Raw genomic sequence first — 21,055 nt, 5'->3', positions numbered from 1 at the left:
GACAACTGGCCAGGGAAATCAGCTACCTGTATGGGGGAGGGGCAGAAAGTCACAGAGTGCGCTGGGAGCAACCACCTGTGAGGAGACGAGTCTACCCAGTAGGCAGGGTCTACCGCCTGCGGTTGTGCTTTCTGCAGATGTCGGAGCGCCAGTGCCGTAGAAGACTACACCTGTCCCGATAGATTGTCACATCTCTGTGCGAGATGCTGGCAGCGGAGGTCGCTTCCAACTGTGTGGGTGGCCATCCAATGCCAGTCACATTAAGGATCACAGTCATTCTGAACTTCTATGCATCAGGCTCCTTCCAGGCTTCTACAGGAGACATGTCCGGAACCTCACAGTCATCAGCGCAACACTGCATTAACGTGGTAACTGATGCCATATTCAGGCATGCCAACCAGGTCAAGTTCCAGACGGACCAAATGCTGAAAGGTGAGATTAGAATTGGTGGATCGTTTTTAGGCCAGCACAGACACGATGGGCAAAGTGGCCTCTTTCTGTGCCTTAAACTTCCAATGATTCTATGACTCCGCCAATCAGGCCGAGAGAGCCAGAGGCTACCGTGCCATGACTGGGTTCCCCACGGTCCAAGGCATGATTGACTCTACATATGTGGCCATTAGAGCACCTGTTGTTCTGTCAGGGGCCTTCAGTAATCGAAAGGGGTTTCACTCACTGATTGGCAAACAAGTTTCACATCACTGTAGGAGTATATTGCAAGTGTGTGCTCGTTATCCAGGAAGCAGTCACGACGCATTCATTCTCCGGAACTCCCAGGTGTCAACACTATTCAGCCACCACCGCCCCCCCCCCCCACCGAGGATGGATACTTGGCGACAGGGGTTACCTGCTGAAGACATCAGTGAGGAACCCACAGAATGAAGCAAAGGAACGGTACAATGTGAGCCATACAACAACCAGAGTCTCCAGCAAGCAGACCATAGGTCTTCTGAAAATGCGATTTAGGTGCCTGGATCGCTCAGGTGGTGCCCTTCAGTATTCGCCAGCAAGGGTATCTCGTACTGCTGTCTTCTGCTGCGCCTTACATAACCTGGCACTGCAGAGGGGGGAGGCCCTGAAGGATGAGGACATTGTTCAGCATGAGGCATCCTCAGACAAGGAAAGTGAAAAGGTTGAGGAGGAGGAGGAGGAGGAGGAGAGGGGGGGCGCAGCCACCTGAACGGCAGGGGAAGGCACTGGAGGTTTGCAGGAGTTGAATGCAAGGGAGACTCGGGAGGCTCTAATATTCAGGTGTTTCTCCTGATCGGAGGCTCATCACCCAGCGACTGACATGTCAGCCTGAATTCATGCATTCACATCAGCTGGAAGCACTAAAGCACTCAACTGCAGGCGCAAATCTCAGCTGCAATGGTCCACTTTTCCCTCAAACACAACAAGGCCCAAATGTGTCACCTCCCCCAAGTCTCCATCTCATGCAGGACAACAAGATCACCCAAAATATCATCATTGACTTGAATCAGATAAAAATGCCAAGTGAGAAATTTAATAAGTTTTGTGTGAGGTCGAACAGCAAATAAATAATTCTAAATTGCACCAGTGACCCCTAACTGCAGTTAATGTGATCTCTTGAAACATTGGTGAGACTCACGCTTGTTGACGACCCCTTGCTGCCAGCCACAGCAGAGGCAGGTGGCTGCTCAGGATGCCCCGTGCTTGGGATGACTTTGGTGGGCGTCCTCTGCCTGCCCAAGGCCGTGAGGGCCCTGGCATGTTGAGGTGGCCTGAGCAGTCTCAAGTCCACCCTCCGACACCCTGGGATGCTGAGGTGCTAATGTCACTGGCAGAGGAGACAAGGAGCCGCTGCACGCATCAGGAGTGCCCTGAGAGGAGCCCCCATATCCATACTGCTGTTGCTCCTGTGCCCTCACGAGGCTCAACTGAGCCTCCCTGCTGACCTCAGAGGAATGAGCAGCTTCTGGATGTCGCAGGAGCCTCATTCACAGCTCTGTTGAGGCACTGCTGCATGGAGCTCACTTTCTCTGTGACGTTCTGCACGGCCTGCAGGATCGGGTCCTCCACAGCAGCCACCAATCTGTCAGTGGAGGAAGCCAGTCGTTCAGATGTCAGACACTGTGTGGTACTCATGGCCTGGATGGAGAACTCCAAAGTCCGAGCCAGAGCATACATCATCTCTGGTAACTCCGCCAGATCTCCTTGCACCTCAAGCTGCACCTGCAGCATCTCCTGCCAAATGGATGTCATCAGAGGCTCATCGGGGCTCAGCACTGGCCTGGCCTCCCATAGTCCTCTGAGTGTCGGAGGCGTTGGCCGATATTGCCTCTGGCAGCTGGTCCGGCACCTGTGCTGTGCTGGCACCAGGTTGTGACCATGAATCCATTGACACTAACAGCCCAAGCGAGGTGACTATTTCTGACGGTGCACCCTCGGAGGTCCCCTCCTCCTCCTCAGAGGTGGACGGATGTGTCCTGGAGACGCTGCCTGGCCACTGCTGCGTTTCACCTGCAGGGGAAAACAAAATGATCAGGTGTGATCAACACTCCAGACTGAAGGACATGTCATTGGCTGCAGTGTAGCCACATGTGTGACTTTGACTTCACGAGCAACCTTCATGCTTGAGCCAACTACCCCCCACCAGCAATCCCCCCCAATCCGCATGCACTCTGGGGAACCATGCCTTCTTGGTGACCTGGGCAGGCCTCCTCCTTCTGTCTGCTGGGAAGAGGACCTTGCCTCAGCCGCCTGCTGGAGGATATGCAGGGAGTCTTCTGAAAACTTTGGGGCAATTCGGTTGCTTTTCTCTGCCATTGCTGCAAGCGGGTTCTGGTCCTCCAAGAATTTTATGGTTAATAGATGGGTAGCCCCCTTAATTGCTATTACACTTCTTTCCCCTTCAGCCAGGTCCCTTCCTTCTGCTCATCTGAAGCTCCTATCATTCTCCTTGATGTAAGTAGCCTTCTCAGAGCCACTGATGGTGCTGAAAGCCCTTTTAAATGGCTTTCAGCACCTTCTTCCTGCTCTAGCCCCACCCCCGCTGATGCTCACCCTCCTGCCCGCAAGCGCCCCTTTCAGCCGCTAATCTGTTGCCAAGATGCTAATTGGTTAGTTAGCACTCAATCAGGGCGGCAGCTGAGTCCGGAGCAGGAGCAAGGTCGGCACCGGTTTCCTCCTCCTGGACCGCGGACCCTCCGGGAGAGGTAAAATTCCAGCCATTGGTTCTAGAAGTTTCCTCACCACTGAGGTTAAACTGACTGGCCTGCAGTTCCTGGGCTTATATTTACATCCTTTTTTGAAGAAGTTGTAACATTTGCAATTCTCCAGTCCTCTGGCACCACCCCTGTGTCTAAGGAAGACTGGAAAATTATGGCCAGTGCCTCTGCAATTTCTACTCCAACTTCCCTCGGTATCCTTGGATGCATCTCATCTGGCCCTAGTGCTTTATCAATTTTAAGTATGGACAGCCTATCTAATACTTCCTCCTAATGTTACGACCGAGGAGAGAACAAAGCACATCAATTCAGTGCTATCACTCCACAGGTAACAGAATATTATTAAAGTTTTCCCACCCTACTGGAAAAACAGTGACCCCCAAAATAAAACAGACCATTTAGGTATCTCTCGACAACAAATTAATTATTTATTAAAAAACTAAATCTTAAACACTATTAAGATAAACCTATGTCTAAAGACCTTATAACTTCTTATTTTAATCTAATTCCCCCATTCACACGCATACATTCAAAACTAACAGTTTTTAAAGTGGCATTTTTAAAAATTAGCTGTTTAAGAATAAATTAATAAGTAAGTCTTTGTGGGTTACGTTCCCGATGGATTAGATATTCTAATGTGAAAATAATCAAATGCCACTCGAAGTCTCCACACGGATTTGATGAAATAGCCCTTCAATGGATAGGCATTCAAAACAGTTCGGCTGCAGCAGGCATCAAGACCACTGACAAATTCCAGAAAATACAAATCAGTCAAGAGAGATTCAATCTTGATGTAAATACTTTCTGGCTTGGAAGTAAAGAAAAGGAGCTTTGCTACCTTCAATACAAATGGTCTCTTCAAAAAAAAAGGCTTTTTTTCTCCACAGGCAATAAACTTAACCTGTAGCTCCTTGTAGAATTTCTGCTGAGAGAGAATAGACAGCTCTTTTCTTCAGTAGCACGCCTCGCTGGTGGCTGGTTCAGACCATTTTTTGCCAGTTTTACACACAGTCAATTTGAAACATTATACTATGTGACCTCTCTATCCTGTTGTGGCCTAGGGACAGGTGCAGATGGCACCCTGTGCTCAGTCTTAAAGGCACACTGTTTTCAAACAGAGTCTTAAAAGGCACACTTGTAAATCTTTTGTAAATCTTTCTAGTGTACTAATTACCTCCTCTTTCACTGTGGTCTGGGTAGCATCTTCTTCCTTGGTAAAGACAGATGCAAAGTATTCATTTAATACCTCAGCTGTTGCCCTGCCTCCATGCGTAAATCCCCCTTTTGGTCCCTAATCGGCCCTACGCCACCTTTTACCACCCTTTTACTATTGTTATGCAGACCCCCACCTGCCAAGAATGAGGCACATTAATTTTGTCATATGAACATTGATTTTAAACTGTTGCTGGAGCGGGGAAGGTTCTCTCTCTGTCTTTCTCGCTTTCCCCCCAGCCACCGGACCCACCGAAGACACGTAAATAGGCGGAGCGCACGCGGGACTGCTGGGTAAGCGAGGTTACATATTTGGGCGGTTGCTTTACCCGAAACACTACTCGGCTAGTGTCTCCCACCCATCCTCCTCCTCTAACCAAAAAAAAAAAGTTCTGTCCGTCGGATTGCTAAGCTAACAAGTTTTGACTTTTTTTTTGGTTTTCAGTAGATTTGTTGGGAATTTAGAATAGTGGGAATGGAGGTTAAGGCAGTTGAATGTTCCTCCTGCAGAATGTGGGAGGTAAGTGTCGCTAAGAGTGTCCCTGCTGACTGCATCTGCGGGAGGTGCACCCAACTCCAGCTCCTCGAGAACCGCGTTAGAGAAGTGGAGCTGGAGCTGGATGAACTTCGGATCATTCGGGAGGCGGAGGGGGTTATTGAGAGGAGTTATAGGGAGGTAGTCACACCTCAGGTAAAAGAAGTAGGTAGATGGGTTACCGTCAGGGGAAGGAGAGGGAACCAGCAGGCAGTGCAGGGATCCCCTGTGACCGTTTCCCTCAACAACAGGTATACCGTTTTGGATACTGTTGGGGGGGGAACGACTTACCAGGGGTAAGCAATGGGGTACAGGTCTCTGGTGCAGAGTCGGTCTCTGTTGCTCAGAAGGGAAGGGGTAAGAGGAGCAGAGCATTAGTCATTGGGGACTCCATAGTTAGGGGAACAGATAGGAGGTTCTGTGGGAACGAGAGACTCACGGTTGGTGTGCTGCCTCCCAGGTGCCAGGGTTCGTGATGTCTCGGATCGTGTTTTTGGGATCCTTAAGGGGGAGGGGGAGCAGCCCCAAGTCGTGGTCCACATAGGCACCAACGACATAGGTAGGAAGAGAGATGGGGATTTAAGGCAGAAATTCAGGGAGCTAGGGTGGAAGCTTAGAGCGAGAACAAACAGAGTTGTTATCTCTGGGTTGTTGCCCGTGCCACATGCTAGCGAAGCGAGGAATAGGGAGAGAGAGGAGTTAAACATGTGGCTGCAGGGATGGTGTAGGAGGGAGGGTTTTGGTTTCCTGGATAATTGGGGCTCTTTCTGGGGTAGGTGGGACCTCTACAAACAGGATGGTCTTCACCTGGACCAGAGGGGTACCAATATCCTGGGGGGGAGATTTGCTAGTGCTCTTCGGGGGGGTTTAAACTAATTCAGCAGGGGGATGGGAACCTAAATTGTAGTTCCAGTGTACAGGATGTTGAGAGTAGTGAAGTCAGGGATAAGGTTACAAGGACGCAAGAGGGCACTGGCAAGCAAGAACTTGGTTTAAAGTGTGTCTACTTCAACGCCAGGAGCATCCGGAATAAGGTGGGTGAGCTTGCAGCATGGGTTGGTACCTGGGATCTCGATGTAGTGGCCATTTCGGAGACATGGGTAGAGCAGGGACAGGAATGGATGTTGCAGGTTCCGGGATTTAGATGTTTCAGTAAGAACAGAGAAGAGGGTAAAAGAGGGGGGGGTGTGGCATTGTTAATCAAGGAGAGTATTACGGCGGCAGAAAGGACGTTTGAGGACTCGTCTACTGAGGTAGTATGGGCCGAGGTTAGAAACAGGAGAGGAGAGGTCACCCTGTTGGGAGTTTTCTGTAGACCGCCGAATAGTTCCAGAGATGTAGAGGAAAGGATAGCGAAGATGATTCTCGACAGGAGCGAGAGTAACAGGGTAGTTGTTATGGGGGACTTTAACTTTCCAAATATTGACTGGAAATACTATAGTTCGAATACTTTAGATGGGTCAGTTTTTGTCCAGTGTGGGCAGGAGGGTTTTCTGACACAGTATGTAGACAGGCCAATCAGGGGCGATGCCACATTGGATTTGGTACTGGGTAATGAACCCGGCCAGGTGTTAGATTTAGATGTAGGTGAGCACTTTGGTGATAGTGATCACAATTCGGTTAGGTTTACCTTAGCGATGGGCAGGGACAGGTATATACCGCAGGGCAAGAATTATAGCTGGGGGAAAGGAAATTATGATGCGATTAGGCAAGATTTAGGATGCGTAGGATGGGGAAGGAAACTGCAGGGGATGGGCACAATCGAAATGTGGAGCTTATTCAAGGAGCAGCTACTGCGTGTCCTTGATAAGTATGTACCTGTACGGCAGGGAGGAAGTTGTTGAGCGAGGGAGCCGTGGTTTACTAAAGAAGTTGAAGCGCTTGTCAAGAGGAAGAAGAAGGCTTATGTTTGGATGAGACGTGAAGGCTCGGTTAGGGCGCTTGAGAGTTACAAGCTAGCCAGGAAGGATCTAAAGGGAGAGCTAAGAAGAGCGAGGAGAGGACACGAGAAATCATTGGCGGATAGGATCAAGGAAAACCCTAAGGCTTTCTCGGTATATCAGGAATAAAAGAATGACTAGAGTTAGATTAGGGCCAATCAAGGATAGTAGTGGGAAGTTGTGTGTGGAATCAGAGGAGATAGGGGAAGCGTTAAATGAATATTTTTCGTCAGTATTTACAGTAGAGAAAGAAAATGTTGTCGAGGAGAATACTGAGATACAGACTACTAGGCTAGATGGGATTGAGGTTCACAAGGAGGAGGTGTTAGCAATTTTGGAAAGTGTGACAATAGATAAGTCCCTTGGGCCAGATGGGATTTATCCTAGGATTCTCTGGGAAGCCAGGGAGGAGATTGCAGAACCTTTGTCCTTGATCTTTACGTCATCATTGTCGACAGGAAGAGTGCCGGAAGACTGGAGGATAGCAAATGTTGTCCCCTTGTTCAAGAAGGGGAGCAGAGACAGCCCTGGTAATTATAGACCTGTGAGCCTTACTTCGGTTGTGGGTAAAATGTTGGAAAAGGTTATAAGAGATAGGATTTATAATCATCTTGAAAAGAATAAGTTCATTAGCGACAGTCAGCACGGTTTTGTGAAGAGTAGGTCGTGCCTCACAAACCTTATTGAGTTTTTCGAGAAGGTGACCAAACAGGTGGATGAGGGTAAAGCCGTGGACGTGGTGTACATGGATTTCAGTAAGGCGTTTGATAAGGTTCCCCACGGTAGGCTATTGCAGAAAATACGGAAGTATGGGCTTGAAGGTGATTTAGAGTTTTGGATCAGAAATTGGCTAGCTGAAAGAAGACAGAGGGTGGTGGTTGATGGCAAATGTTCATCCTGGAGTTTAGTTACTAGTGGTGTACCGCAAGGATCTGTTTTGGGGCCACTGCTGTTTGTCATTTTTATAAATGACCTGGATGAGGGTGTAGAAGGGTGGGTTAGTAAATTTGCGGATGACACTAAGGTCGGTGGAGTTGTGGATAGTGCCGAAGGATGTTGTAGGGTACAGAGGGACATAGATAGGCTGCAGAGCTGGGCTGAGAGATGGCAAATGGAGTTTAATGCGGAAATGTGTCAGGTGATTCTCTTTGGAAGGCGTAACAGGAATGCAGAGTACTGGGCTAATGGGAAGATTCTTGGTAGTGTAGATGAGCAGAGAGATCTTGGTGTCCAGGTCCATAAATCCCTGAAAGTTGCCACCCAGGTCAATAGGGCTGTTAAGAAGGCATATGTTGTGTTAGCTTTTATTAGTAGGGGGATCGAGTTTCGGAGCCACGAGGTCATGCTGCAGCTGTACAAAACTCTGGTGAGGCCGCACCTGGAGTATTGCGTGCAGTTCTGGTCACCGCATTATAGGAAGGATGTGGAAGCTTTGGAAAGGGTGCAGAGGAGATTTACTAGGATGTTGCCTGGTATGCAGGGAAGGTCTTACGAGGAAAGGCTGAGGGACTTGAGGTTGTTTTCGTTAGAGAGAAGGAGGAGGAGAGGTGACTTAATAGAGACATACAAGATAATCAGAGGGTTAGATAGGGTGGATAGTGAGAGTCTTTTTCCCCGGATGGTGATGGCAAACACGAGGGGACATCGCTTTAAGTTGAGGGGTAATAGATATAGGACAGATGTCAGAGGTAGTTTCTTTACTCAGAGAGTAGTAGGGGCGTGGAACACCCTGCCTGCAACAGTAGTAGACTCGCCAACTTTAAGGGCATTTAAGTGGTCATTGGATAGACATATGGATGAAAATGGAATAGTGTAGGTCAGATGGTTTCACGGGTCGGCGCAACATCGAGGGCCGAAGGGCCTGTACTGCGCTGTAATGTTCTATGTTCTATGTAAACCCCAAGAGAGAAAAGACTCTGACCTCGAAACAAGTTGAAGCATGCACTGGGCCCCAATGAATTGCAAGACTGACCAGTAACCCAAAGACTTCACAGCAAACTCAAAGGACAGTAAAATAGAAACCCATCTAGAAAACCTCAAACTTTTCCCCTTTATTCTTTTCTACTTTTCTGTCTCTATCTGCGTGTGTATATCGCATATGCATGCTTGTGTGGTCGCGTTGCATATTTGTAGTCGGTAACCGGATTGGAGTTTAAAGATTAATAAACTTCCACCTTTCTGGTTTAAAATTTAAGAAAGCCTGTCTGAATTGATTTCTTTGCCTTACAATTGGAAAGCGGTGAACAAAGATTCATTAAGGAGGAGCTAAAACAGTGCTTTTTTAAAAATTAAACCCTGTTACGGTTAAACCAGGCAAAAGCTAAGAGGAAACCCCTAGACCCCTCTCACCTAGTCAGAACACTATTTATATGCCCATAGAAGACTTTGGGAATACTGTCAGTCTCTTTAAATACTCTCTTTTTGCTTCTCTTATTTGACTTTTCACTTCCCCTTGGAACCTGGTTCTCCATTGTATTATCTACCTGACATCTGTCATAAGCACACTTTTTCTTCTTCATCTTCATCTCTATCCCTTTTGTCATCCAGGGAGCTCTGAATTTATTTGCCCTTGCTTTCCCCTTCAAGGGGATATGCCTTGATTGTGCCCAAACTATCTCTTCTTTGAAGGTTTGTTCAGCTACTGTTTTTTCTTCCAACCTTTGATTCCAATTGATCGGAGTCAGATTGAAGTTATCTTTCCCCCAGTTAATTATTCTTACTCCAGATCATTCTTTGCCCTTTTCCATAACCAACCTAAACCTTATGATACAATGATCACTGTCCCCTAAATGCTCTGCTACTGATATTTGATCCACTTGGCCCGTCTCAATCCCAAGAACCAGGTCTAGCTGTGCCTTCCCTCTTGCTGGACTGGAAACATACTGCTGTGGAAAATTTTCCTGAACATACTCTAGGACTCTTGCCCCTCTCTGCCCTTTACACGACTACTATCCCAGTCTATATCTGGATAATTATGTCTGCCATTATAACTAATCTATAATTCTTGCATCTCTCTAATTTCCTTGCTTTGTTCCTCTTTATTCTTTCCACTAGTTGGTGGCCTACAGACTACACCGAGCAGTATAATTGCACATTTTTTGTTCTTTAGCTATCGCCAAATAGATTCCGTCCTGAACCCCTCAGAGATATCCTCTCTCTCCAGCACTGTAATGCTCTGCTTAATTAATACCGCCACTCCTTCCCCCTTTTCTTCCTTTCCTATCTTTCCTGAACACCTTGTATCCAAGAATATTTAACATGCAGTTCTGCCCTCTTGAGCCAGGTCTCTGTTATAGCCGCATCATAGGCTGAATTTTACCAGCCCCGCCGATGTCAGGACTCGTGGCAGGTGGCCCCCGAAAATACCTCTGGGAGAGGCCTGCCACGGGCCTTGATGCCGAGAAGGTCCCACTCCATTTTACCGGCGGCGGCAAGGCCTCGTGGTGCCCAGCCCCCCGTTGCATGGCGACGGAGATTTCATTTAAATATTAAAATAAATGTTAATTCATGACTAATGACTTACCTTGTAGCAACAACCATACCATGCCAATATTCCGGCTGGTTGGCAGAATTCCCGCAGCTTTGGATCGCCATTCGGAGATCCAAGGTGGAACGCTGATGGGGAGGGGGGAGGAGTGAAGTTCTCAGGGTGCGAGTGAGGCGGGGGGGAGCAGGGAAAATCCTTCCTACTGGTTGCGGGAGTGGTGGGAAGGGGTTGAGGGTCAAAGTTAGTAAAGTTCAGGGGGTAAAGTTCAAGATCTGAAAAAAAAATTTATTTGGGGCGAGAGGGCAAGTTACATTTTGATTACTCATTGGGGGGGTGGAAGAGGGGATTCAAAGTGCAATCGGGACCTTAAAAAATTTTAATCTCACTGAAGGGCTTGAAGCCCTTTAAAAATGGTGCCGGCGCCTGGAAATACTTCAGGTAGAAGCTAGGAACATTCCAACAAGGGCAGAAGGGGAACCAAAAAACAGGGCACCATGGATGATGAGGGAGATAGAGATTATGATGAAACAAAAAAAAAAAGAGTGTATGATGCATGTCAGGTGAATTGTCCAAGAGAAAATCAGGCCAAATACAATAAGTTGAGAGGGAGGCGAAAAGGCAAATAAGACTGTTAAAGAGAGAATATGAGAATAGAATGGCAGTCAACATAAAAGGGAACCCAAAAATCTTCTACCGGCTTGCAAATAGTAAGCAGGTAGTAAAAGACAGGGTGGGACCTACTATGGACAAATAGGGTAAAGCCTGACTCAGGTATTAGATTAAAACCCAACCCGGGCCCGACCCGACATGAATATCGTTCATTCGTTCCGACAGCAGGCTATTCCTGCAGATGGAATTGTGGGGAATCATGGGTAAGCCTGATCCAGTGACTTCCCGGAAGCAGCCCTGTCAAGCCCGACCCGCCCAGAGCCCGAATGCTGGACTCGGGATATAGACCCGACCCAAACCCGACACACGTAGTCGGGTCTCATCGGGTTCGGGTCGGGTAGCCAGGCTTTAAAATAGGGTGATATATAGTCAGAGGCACAGGGCTAGGCTAGAATACTTAATGAGTACTTTGTATCAGTGTTTACTAAGGAAGAGGAATCTGACAAAATATCAGTAGAAGCAGAGAGAGTAGAGGCAATAGATAGGGTAAAAAGAGAGTGTGAGGAGGTACTGGAAAGGCTGACTATGCTTAGGGTAGATAGGTCACCTGGTCCGGATGGCTTGCATCCCAGGTTGCTGCAGGAAGTGGTGGTGGAGGAGATAGCGGAAGGGCTTGCCACAATCTTCCAATCTTCCCTAGGTATGGGGAAGGTGCCAGAAGATTGGAGAGTGGCAAATGTGACACTCTGATTCAAGAAAGGGTGTAAGGGGCAGTCCTAGCAAATATAGGTCAATTAGTTTAACGTCAGTGGTGGGTAAGGTTTTAGAAACAATAATCAGGGCAAAAAAAAAAAATCAACAGATACTTGGAGAGATTTGAGTTAATTAAGGATAGCCAGCACTAATCTGTAAAAGGCAGATCATGCTTAACTAAATCTAATTGAAGCTTTTGATGAAGTAGCAGAGAAGGTCGATGAAGGGATGTTGTCTGTATGGATTTTGAGAAAGAGTTTGATAAAGTATCACATAAAAAGGATGGTTAACAAAATTAAGGTTTCTGGAATAGGAATGTCAGTGTCAGCTTGGATTTTTTAAAAATGGCTTAAGGACAGAAAACAGCAAGTTGTGGTAAATGTTTTTCAGACTGGAGGATAGTAAACAGTGGTGTTCCCCAATACTTGAAATACAGAGTAGAATTTCAAAATTTGCCAATGATACCAAAGTTGCAGGAGTGGGAAACAGTGAGCATAATATGACCCATCTGCAACAGACTATAGGCCGAAGAAGGGTCACTGACCCGAAACGTTAACTCTGCTTCTCTTTCCACAGATGCTGCCAGACCTGCTGAGTGGTTCCAGCACTTTTGTTTTTATTGCAACAGACTATAGATAGGCTGGCAGAATGGGCAGACAAGTGGCAGATGGAATTTAATACAGACAAATGTGAGGTGATGCATTTTGGTAGAAGGGACAGGGTGAGGCAATATAGACTTAATGGCACAGTTCTGTGCTAGTTTTCAATAATAAGACAGTTGAATTTTGAAGCCAATTAATTATCCGCACGTGGTTTGCTGATATTTGGAAAAGTGTGAAAATTCTATACACCGGTAAGACAGAGGAACTAATTGCTAACACCTATGATACAGAGAGAAAGAGCGAGACAGACAGACACACACACACACACACACACACACACACACAGTTAGATACATACCAAACTGCAGAACTTTCTATAGAATTTTGACTTTGCAAAGCAGAATGCATTAACTATCCCTGTATGCAGTTTGCATTTTGACCAACTGTGACCATGCTTTACTTACCATCATCAGCTGATTTTTTAGTTAATTTTGGATACCGTTGAAACTTGACGTAATAGTAGCTTTCATACTCCATTAGGATGGTCTCCAGATCAATATTATCACAAACTTCAAAACGTCGTAATCCTAGACTGGTTTCTTGTTCCAGTGTATTTGCCGTATCTATATAACTATTGAATTACAGAGAGTACAGAAAGGTAAAGTAAATGTGTTTTGACTGGAGAGTTCAAACATGCATAAAGCAGACATTGAGAATGGTGCTACCTCAAAGAAAATTTAGAAAAGCAAAAACAAAATCCTTAAGAATACAAAAATATTCCATCTGCTGACAGGAACTGCAAAATTTCCATGATTCAAATTCTCACACTGCAGAATTTTTGACTTTGTCCCCACATTTGGAAATGAGATATATTTACATGTCTTTTATAAAGCAAACTGTATTCACACATTTAGAAAAAAGGTAGTTAAATGCTAATGGACATTGAAGTTGTTCCTCCAACGACTGTTAACAATAAGCAAAGTGTTAGTCCCATCCTGGTAATCAATAAACACATCACCGCCATTGCGTTGGAAGGCCCCTTATACCAGGCTATTAGTGGGAGTTTCCAGCATCTGCGGTATTTTGCTTTTATATTAGTGGGAGTTGTCTGGTACAGGTCCTTCTCTTGTGCAAATATAGTTAAATAAAAACAGAGACAGAAAAACCTCACTGACAGTTATGTTCTTAAAAAGAGAGCTAGTAAAGCAAACTTTTGACAGGCTCGAAGTTAGAAGGCAAGAAGATAGTTAGAAATTATCAGTTGAGCAAGGTGAACCAATGATGTGTGGAAGCACAGCATATTTATTATTGTGTATTATTATACAGATATGCTGTACTGATTTAACTAAGTGGATCCAATTAATTGTATGTTCACTTGCTGTGAAACCAACTCATAGCTGGCCTTGTATTAATAAGAGTTGTCCAGGTCCAGGCATAAATGGATCATTTTCTGGTTAGCAAGATGTAACGAGTGGTGTGCCGCAGGGATCAGTGATAGGGCCTCAACTTTTTACAATTTATATAAATGAATTGGATGAAGGGACCAAAGGTATCATTGCTAAATTTGCTGATGACACAAAGATGGGTAGGAAAGTAAATTGTGAAGAGGACAATTGTGGTGAGGTGAGAGTGACTGCCCTTGACATCAAGGAGCCCTAGCAAAACTGAGGTCAATGGGAATCAGGGGGAAAACCCTCCACTGGCTGGAGTCATACCTAGCGCAAAGGAAAATGGTTGTGGTTGTTGGAGGTAAATCATCTCAGCTCCAGGACATCACTGCAGGAGTTCCTCAGGGTAGTGTCCGAGGCCCAACCATCTTCAGCTGCTTCATCAATGACCTTCTTTCAATCATAAGGTCAGAAGTGGGGATGTTCGCTGATGATTGCGCAATGTTCAGCACCATTCGTGACTCCTCAGATACTGAAGCAGTCCGTGTAGAAATGCAGCAAGACCTGGACAATATCTAGGCTTGGGCTGATAAGTGGCAAGTAACATTTGCGCCACACAAGTGCCAGGCAATGACCATCTCCAACAAGAGAGAATCTAACCATCTCCCCTTAACATTCAACATCGCTGAATCCCCCACTATCAACATCCTAGGGGCTACCATTGACCAGAAATTGAACTGGAGTAGCCATATAAATACTGTGGCTACAAGAGCAGGTCAGAGGCTAGGAATCCTGAGGCGAGTAACTCACCTCCTGACTCCCCAAAGCCTGTCCACCATCTACAAGGCACAAGTCAGGAGTGTGATGGAATACTCTCCACTTGCCTGGATGTGTGCAGCTCAAACAACAGTCAAGAAGCTCAACATCATCCAGGACAAAGCATCCCGCTTGCTTGGCACATCATCTACAAACATTCACTCCCTCTACCACCGACGCACAGTAGCAGCAGTGTGTACCATCTACAAGATGCACTGCAGCAATGCACCAAGGCTCCTTAGACAGCACCTTCCAAACCCGTGACTTCTACCAACTAGAAGGACAAGGGCAGCAAATACATGGGAACACCACCACCTGCAAGTTCCCCTCGAAGTCACACACCATCCTGACTTGGAACTATATCGCCGTTCCTTCACTGTCACTGGGTCAAAATCCTGGAACTCCCTTCTGAACAGCACTGTGGGTCTACCTACCCCAAATATACTGCAGAGGTTCAAGAAGGCAGCTCACCACCACCTTCTCAAGGGCAATTAGGGATGGGCAATAAATGCTGGCATAGCCAGTGACGTCCACATGCCATGAATGAATAATAAAAAACATAGCCGTACAAAATGCTAGTTAGGCCACAGCTGGTGTACTGTGTACTGTAATTCTGGGTACCACACTATAGGAAGGATGTGATTGCACTGGAGAGGGTGCAGAGGAGATTCACCAGGATGTTGCCTGGGCTGGAGCATTTCAGCTATGAAGAGAGACTGAAAAGACTGGGGTTGTTTTCCTAAGAGCAGAGAAGGATGCGGGGGGACATGATTGAGGTATACAAAATTATGAGGGGCATTGATAGATTAGATAAGAGACTTTTTCCCAGGCAGCATAGATTTAAGGTAAGAGGCAGGAGGTTTAAAGGGGATTTGAGGAAATATTTTTTCACTCAGAGGGTGGTTGGAATCTGGAATACACTGCCTGAAGGGGTGCTAGAGGCAGGAACCCTCACAACATTTAAGAAGTATTTAGATGAGTACTTGAAACACCATAGCATACAAGGCTACGGGCCAAGTGCTGGAAAATGGGACTAGAATAGTTAGGTGCTTGATAGCCAGCACCGACATGATGGGCCGAAGGGCCTGTTTCGGTGCTGTATAACTAGGAATCTATGACTCTATGACATAAGGAGGCGACAAAGGGATATTGATAGGTTAAGTGAGCAGGCAAAGATCTGGCAAATGGAGTATAATGTGGGAAAATGTGAAATTGTCCACTTTGACAGGAAGAATAAAAAAGCATATTATCTAAATGGTGAGAGATTGCAGAGCTCTGAGATGCAGAGGGATCTGGGTGTCCTAGTGCATGAATTGCAAAAGGTTAGTACGCAGGTTCAGCAAGTAATTAGGAAAGCTAATAGAATGTTATCGTTTATTGCAAGGGGAAATCGAATACAAAAGTAGGGAGGTTATGCTTCAGTTATACAGGGCGTTGGTCAGACCACATCTGGAGTACTGTGTACAGTATTGGTCTCCTTATTTAAGGAAGGATGTAAATGCGTTGGAAGCAGTTCAGAGAAGGATTACTAGACTGATATAAAAACAAGAAATGCTGGAAATACTCAGCAGGTCTGGCAGCATCTGTGGAGAGAGAAGCAGAGTTAACGTTTCAGGTCAGTGACCCTTCTTCAGAACTGGACTGATACCTGGAATGGGCGGGCTGTCCTATGTGGAAAGGTTGGACAGGCTGGGCTTGTATCCACTGGAATTTAGAAGAGTAAGAGGCGACTTGATTGAAACATAAAAGATCCTGAGGTGTCTTGACAGGGTGGGTGTGGAAAGGATGCTCCCCCTTGCAGGAGAATCTAGAACTAGGGATTTAAAAATAAGGCGTCGCCCATTTAAGACAGAGATGAACAGAAATATTTTCTCTCAGAGGGCTGTGAGTCTTTGGAACTCTCTTCCTCAAAAGGCAGTGGAAGCAGAGTCTTTAAATATTTTTACAGCAGAGTTAGATAGATTCTTGATAAGTAAGAGGATGAAAGGTTATCGGGAATAGGCCGGAATGTGGAGTTGAGGTTACAATCAGATCAGCCATGATCTTATTGAATGGTGGAGCAGGCTTGAGGGGCCAAGTGGCCTACTTCTCCTCCTAGTTCATGTTCGTAGGTCACCGTTAAAAAGACTGTAGCTAAACTCGTGCAGCATGTGCAAAAGACATGAGTATGTGATTCGGATCACAAGGCAGTACTATTATTACACCCTTAGGCCATGTGGTTGCATAGTTAATGGGCTGTACAATTAAACCCGTAAAAATAAAATGCTCAGGGTACTTACAGGAGTGACCATCACTGTACATGACAGCATATCCAAGTCGAGACAACAGTAACTTGTACTCAATGTAGTAAAGTATACTTGACTTGTCAAGCCTGCTCCGCCATTCATTATGATCATGGATGAACTGCAGCTTCAAATTCATGTTCTCGCCTGCTCCCCAAATCCCTTGATTCCCTGAGAGACTAAATTTTGCTGATGATACAAAGCTAGGTGGGACTGCAAGCTGTAAGGAGGACACAGAAAGGCTGCATAGAAATATAGACAGGTTAAGTGAGTGGAGAACAAGGCGGAAGATGAAGCATAATGTCAGCAAGAGTGAGGTTATTCACTTTGATAGTAAGAATAGAAAAGCAGAACATTTTTTAAAAGGCGTGAAACTTATGAATCCTGATATTCAGAGGGGCTTGGGGTGTACTTGTACAAGAAACACAGAAAGTTAGCATGCAGGTATAGCAAGCAATTAGGAAGGAAAATGGCATGTTGGCCTTTATTGCAAGGGGATTGGAGTACAAGAATAAAGAAGACTTGCCACACTTGTTCTGGGCTTTGGTGAGACCACACCTGGAGTACTGTGCACTGTTTTGGTATCCATATTTAAGGACAGGGTTGTCCTATGATGAGAGGCTGAGTAAATTGGGTCTATATTCGCTGGAATTTAGAAGAATGAGAATTAGAAGAATACAAGATTCTGAAGGGCTTGACCAGATAGATACCGAGAGGTTGTTTTAAAGCCTGGCTCGGGTATAAAATTAAAACCCGACCCGACAACAGCCAACCCGAACCCGACCCGAGGCCTTTAATTTTTTTAAATGCCCGCCCCAACATATGTATTCGGGTTTGGTCGGGTGACCAGGCTTTAATCAGAGGTGAGAAGAGTGGGGGGGAAAGGAGGGGAAAGAAACAGCTACAAGTTCCGACATAAAGCACCAGAGTGAAATTAATCCAACCCCTACACTCTGAAATCTATCAAGTCTGGGAGAAACTGACAAGCCCGAGGAAGATACCAATAACTGCACTAAGTACAGAAACATCAATTGAGCTCTTGCTTTAATCTATACTTGGCCCAAGGATTTAAAATTATCTGGAAATGGGGAGATTAAACTTCCCAACCTGAGTTCTCCTCGTAATTTTTTTTTGTTAATGACATCAGAACTTGATACAGTTCAGAAGCTTGTTTGTTACATTGCATGATTTCCTGAAGTGGATACTTTTTTTCCCGCGAATGCTCAGGCTCGTGGCGCCTTCGCCTGTTTGAAATCAGTGTTTGTTGTTTTTTTTTTAAACTTTATGATGTTAATTGAACACGGGTACATCAACAACTGGCACTTGTATTCGATCACTGGTGACCAGGAGGGGATTGAGCATTTCACACCTCGATATTCATTTGAGGGCATTAGTAATAAGACCACAGCAGCCACCAGGAGGCTACCAAGATATGTTTTCAAACAGGAAAAATAGTGCAGATTTCAGAGCACTGCACATTTCCTGCCTTGACGTCCTGAATGTTCATTTGTAGATCACTTCCCGGAGCAAGGCAGCACTGTCTACATCCAGACCGACCCGACCTGAGGCCGAATTTTGGACCAGGAAGAGAGACCTGACCTGAACCCAACACATGTCATCGGGTCTGGTCAGGTTCGGTTGGGTAGCCAAGCTTTAGGTTGTTTCCCTGACTGGAGAATCTAGAGCACGGGGCAGTCTCAGGGTATCAGATATCTATCTCAGCCTTAAATATATTCAGTGATGGAGCATCCACAACCCTCTGGGGTAGAGAATTCCAAAGATTCACAATCCATTGAGTGAAGAAATTTCTCCTCATTTCAGTCCTAAATGATTAAAGTCTTATCCTGAGACTGTGCCCCTGTGTTCTAGATTCTTCAGTCAGGGGAAACAACCTCTCAGTATCTACCCTATCAAGCCCCTTCAGAATCTTGTATTCTTCTAATTCTCATTCTTCTAAACTCTTATTCCAAGAACCAATTTAGTAAATCTTTAATAATAATAAAAACAAGAAATGCTGGAAATACTCAGCAGGTCTGGCAGCATCTGTGGAGAGAGAAGCAGAGTTAACGTTTCGGGTCAGTGACCCTTCTTCGGAACTGTAAATGTTTGCTGTACAGTCTCCAATGCAAGTATATGCTTCCTTAAATATGGATACCAAAATAGTGCACAGTACTCCAGGTGTGGTCTCACCAAAGCCCTGAACAACTGTAGCAAGTTTATTCTTGTACTCCAACCCCCCTGCCATAAAGGCCAACATGCCATTTTCCTTCCTAATTGCTTGCTATACCGGCATGCTAACTTTCTGTGTTTCTTGTACAAGTACAACCAAGCACCACTGAACATCAGCATTTACAAGTTTCATGCCTTTTAAAAAATATTCTGCTTTTCTATTCTTACTACCAAAGTGAATAACCTCACACTTGCCCACATATTACTCCACCTTGTTCTCCACTCACTTTACCTGTTTATATTTCTTTGCAGCCTCTGTGTCCTCCTCACAGCTTGCACTCCCATCTAGCTTTGTATCATCAGTAAACTTAGATACATTACTCTTTGGCGCTAGCGCCATCCCTTGTGGCACTCCACTAGTTACAAGTTGAAAATGACCCATTTATCCCTACTTTTCTTCCCGTCCATTAACTAATCTTCTATCCATGCTAATATAATAGCCCCCATTCAATGCGCTTCACAGGATTTTTTAGATTTAGATTTAGATTTAGAGATACAGCACTGAAACAGGCCCTTCGGCCCACCGAGTCTGTGCCGACCATTAACCACCCATTTATACTAATCCTACACTAATCCCATATTCCTACCACATCCTCACCTGTTCCTATATTCCCCTACCTATACTAGGGGCAATTTATATTGGCCAATTTACCTATCAACCTGCAAGTCTTTTGGCTGTGGGAGGAAACCGGAGCACCCGGAGGAAACCCACGCAGACACAGGGAGAACTTGCAAACTCCACACAGGCAGTACCCAGAATTGAACCCGGGTCCCTGGAGCTGTGAGGCTGCGGTGCTAACCACTGCGCCACTGTGACACCAAGCCACACAAGACATTAGGGCAGGTTACCATTACCTTGATCAGAGAAAGGTTTAAATAGTGCATGGAAGGAGGAGAGAAAGGTGGAGGGGTTTAGGGAAGAAATTTCAGAGCTCTGGCCTAGACAGCTGAAGCCACAGCTGCTATATGGTGGAGAGATTAAAATCAGGGATGAGCAAGAGACCAGAATTGAAGGAGTGCAGAGATCTTGGAGGGTTGTAGAGCTGGAAGAGATAGGGAGGGGACAAGGCCCCTTGGAAGGATTCGAAAAAAAAGAATTTTAAAATTGAGCCGTTGCTGGACCAGGTGCCAATGTAGGTCAGCAATCACAGGGGTGATGGATGAACTGGACTTGATGTGACTTAAGATAAAGGTGGTAGAATTTTGGATGAGCTCAAGTTTACGGAGGGTACAAAGTGGGAGACCGGTCAGGACAGCGTTGTAATAGTTGAATCTAGAATTAACAGCATAGATTCAGATGAGCTAACAAAGGGGTGGAGACAGGCCATTTTACAGAGATGGAAGTTGGTGGTCTTGGTGATAGAGAGGATACGAGGTTACAAGCTCGGCTCAGGATCAAATAGGACAGCACGGTAGCAAACAGTCTAGTTTGGTCAGACAGTAGCCAGGGATAGGTATGGAGTCAGTGGCTGGAAAACAGAGTTTGTGGTGGGGACCAAACACACCAGCTAAAGATAAAAAGACCCTAAACCTGAATCACAGATATTCTTGGAATGAAAGACAGTAAGATAAGGCACAAACAAAAATGAATGAACCCGGCAAAAATAATTTGCAGTAGACATTACAAGTGAGGGTACAAGGAGAATTTACTTGAGAAACAGACTAAATTGTTTAGCTGAAAAAAAAGATGGCTGTCAGCTGTAGTCATAAGAATTTATTTTTCTCCTGGTGAGAAGCACACAAGAAGTTATTGCACTCACCCTTCTTCAGTTAAGTGGTGCAGAATTAGAATCAATAGGTTCTTGCGCCGAGCTTCTGTTCGAATCTCATCCTGTAAAGAAAAGATAGAGATGCTAAAAGTATTTTGGGAGGCACTGTTAACATATTAGCATATTTATCACACATCTAGTGAATTAGTGTTTACTGTAAACATTTTGGCATTCAAAAACCTGCAGACTGCAGTCCCAGCACTGACCCCGCAAGCGTTTGTAGGAACAGCAGGAGGGGCACCTAA

At 45.6% G+C, this 21,055-nt stretch overlaps 1 protein-coding gene across 5 annotated transcripts in view; it reads right to left on the bottom strand.

The window, feature by feature from the left end:
* katnal2 (katanin p60 subunit A-like 2) overlaps positions 1-21,055 on the bottom strand; it is a 125,789-nt gene that overhangs the window by 92,411 nt on the left and 12,323 nt on the right. For 4 of the 5 annotated variants that reach the window (XM_068030112.1, XM_068030121.1, XM_068030131.1 and 1 more), the window contains exons 2-3: positions 20,802-20,872; positions 12,791-12,957 (exon numbers count right to left, since the gene is read on the bottom strand). In XM_068030112.1, the coding sequence (XP_067886213.1) occupies positions 12,791-12,957; positions 20,802-20,872 (238 nt within the window). Of the gene's footprint in view, positions 1-12,790; positions 12,958-20,801; positions 20,874-21,055 lie in introns of those variants that run through there. The other variant, XM_068030142.1, reaches the window with a different exon arrangement.

This window comes from Heterodontus francisci, chromosome 1, assembly GCF_036365525.1.
Source record: "Heterodontus francisci isolate sHetFra1 chromosome 1, sHetFra1.hap1, whole genome shotgun sequence".
Lineage (NCBI taxonomy): Eukaryota > Metazoa > Chordata > Chondrichthyes > Heterodontiformes > Heterodontidae > Heterodontus > Heterodontus francisci.
Note: the sequence above shows the minus strand (reverse complement) of the source record. Positions and strands in the feature narration are given on the sequence as shown.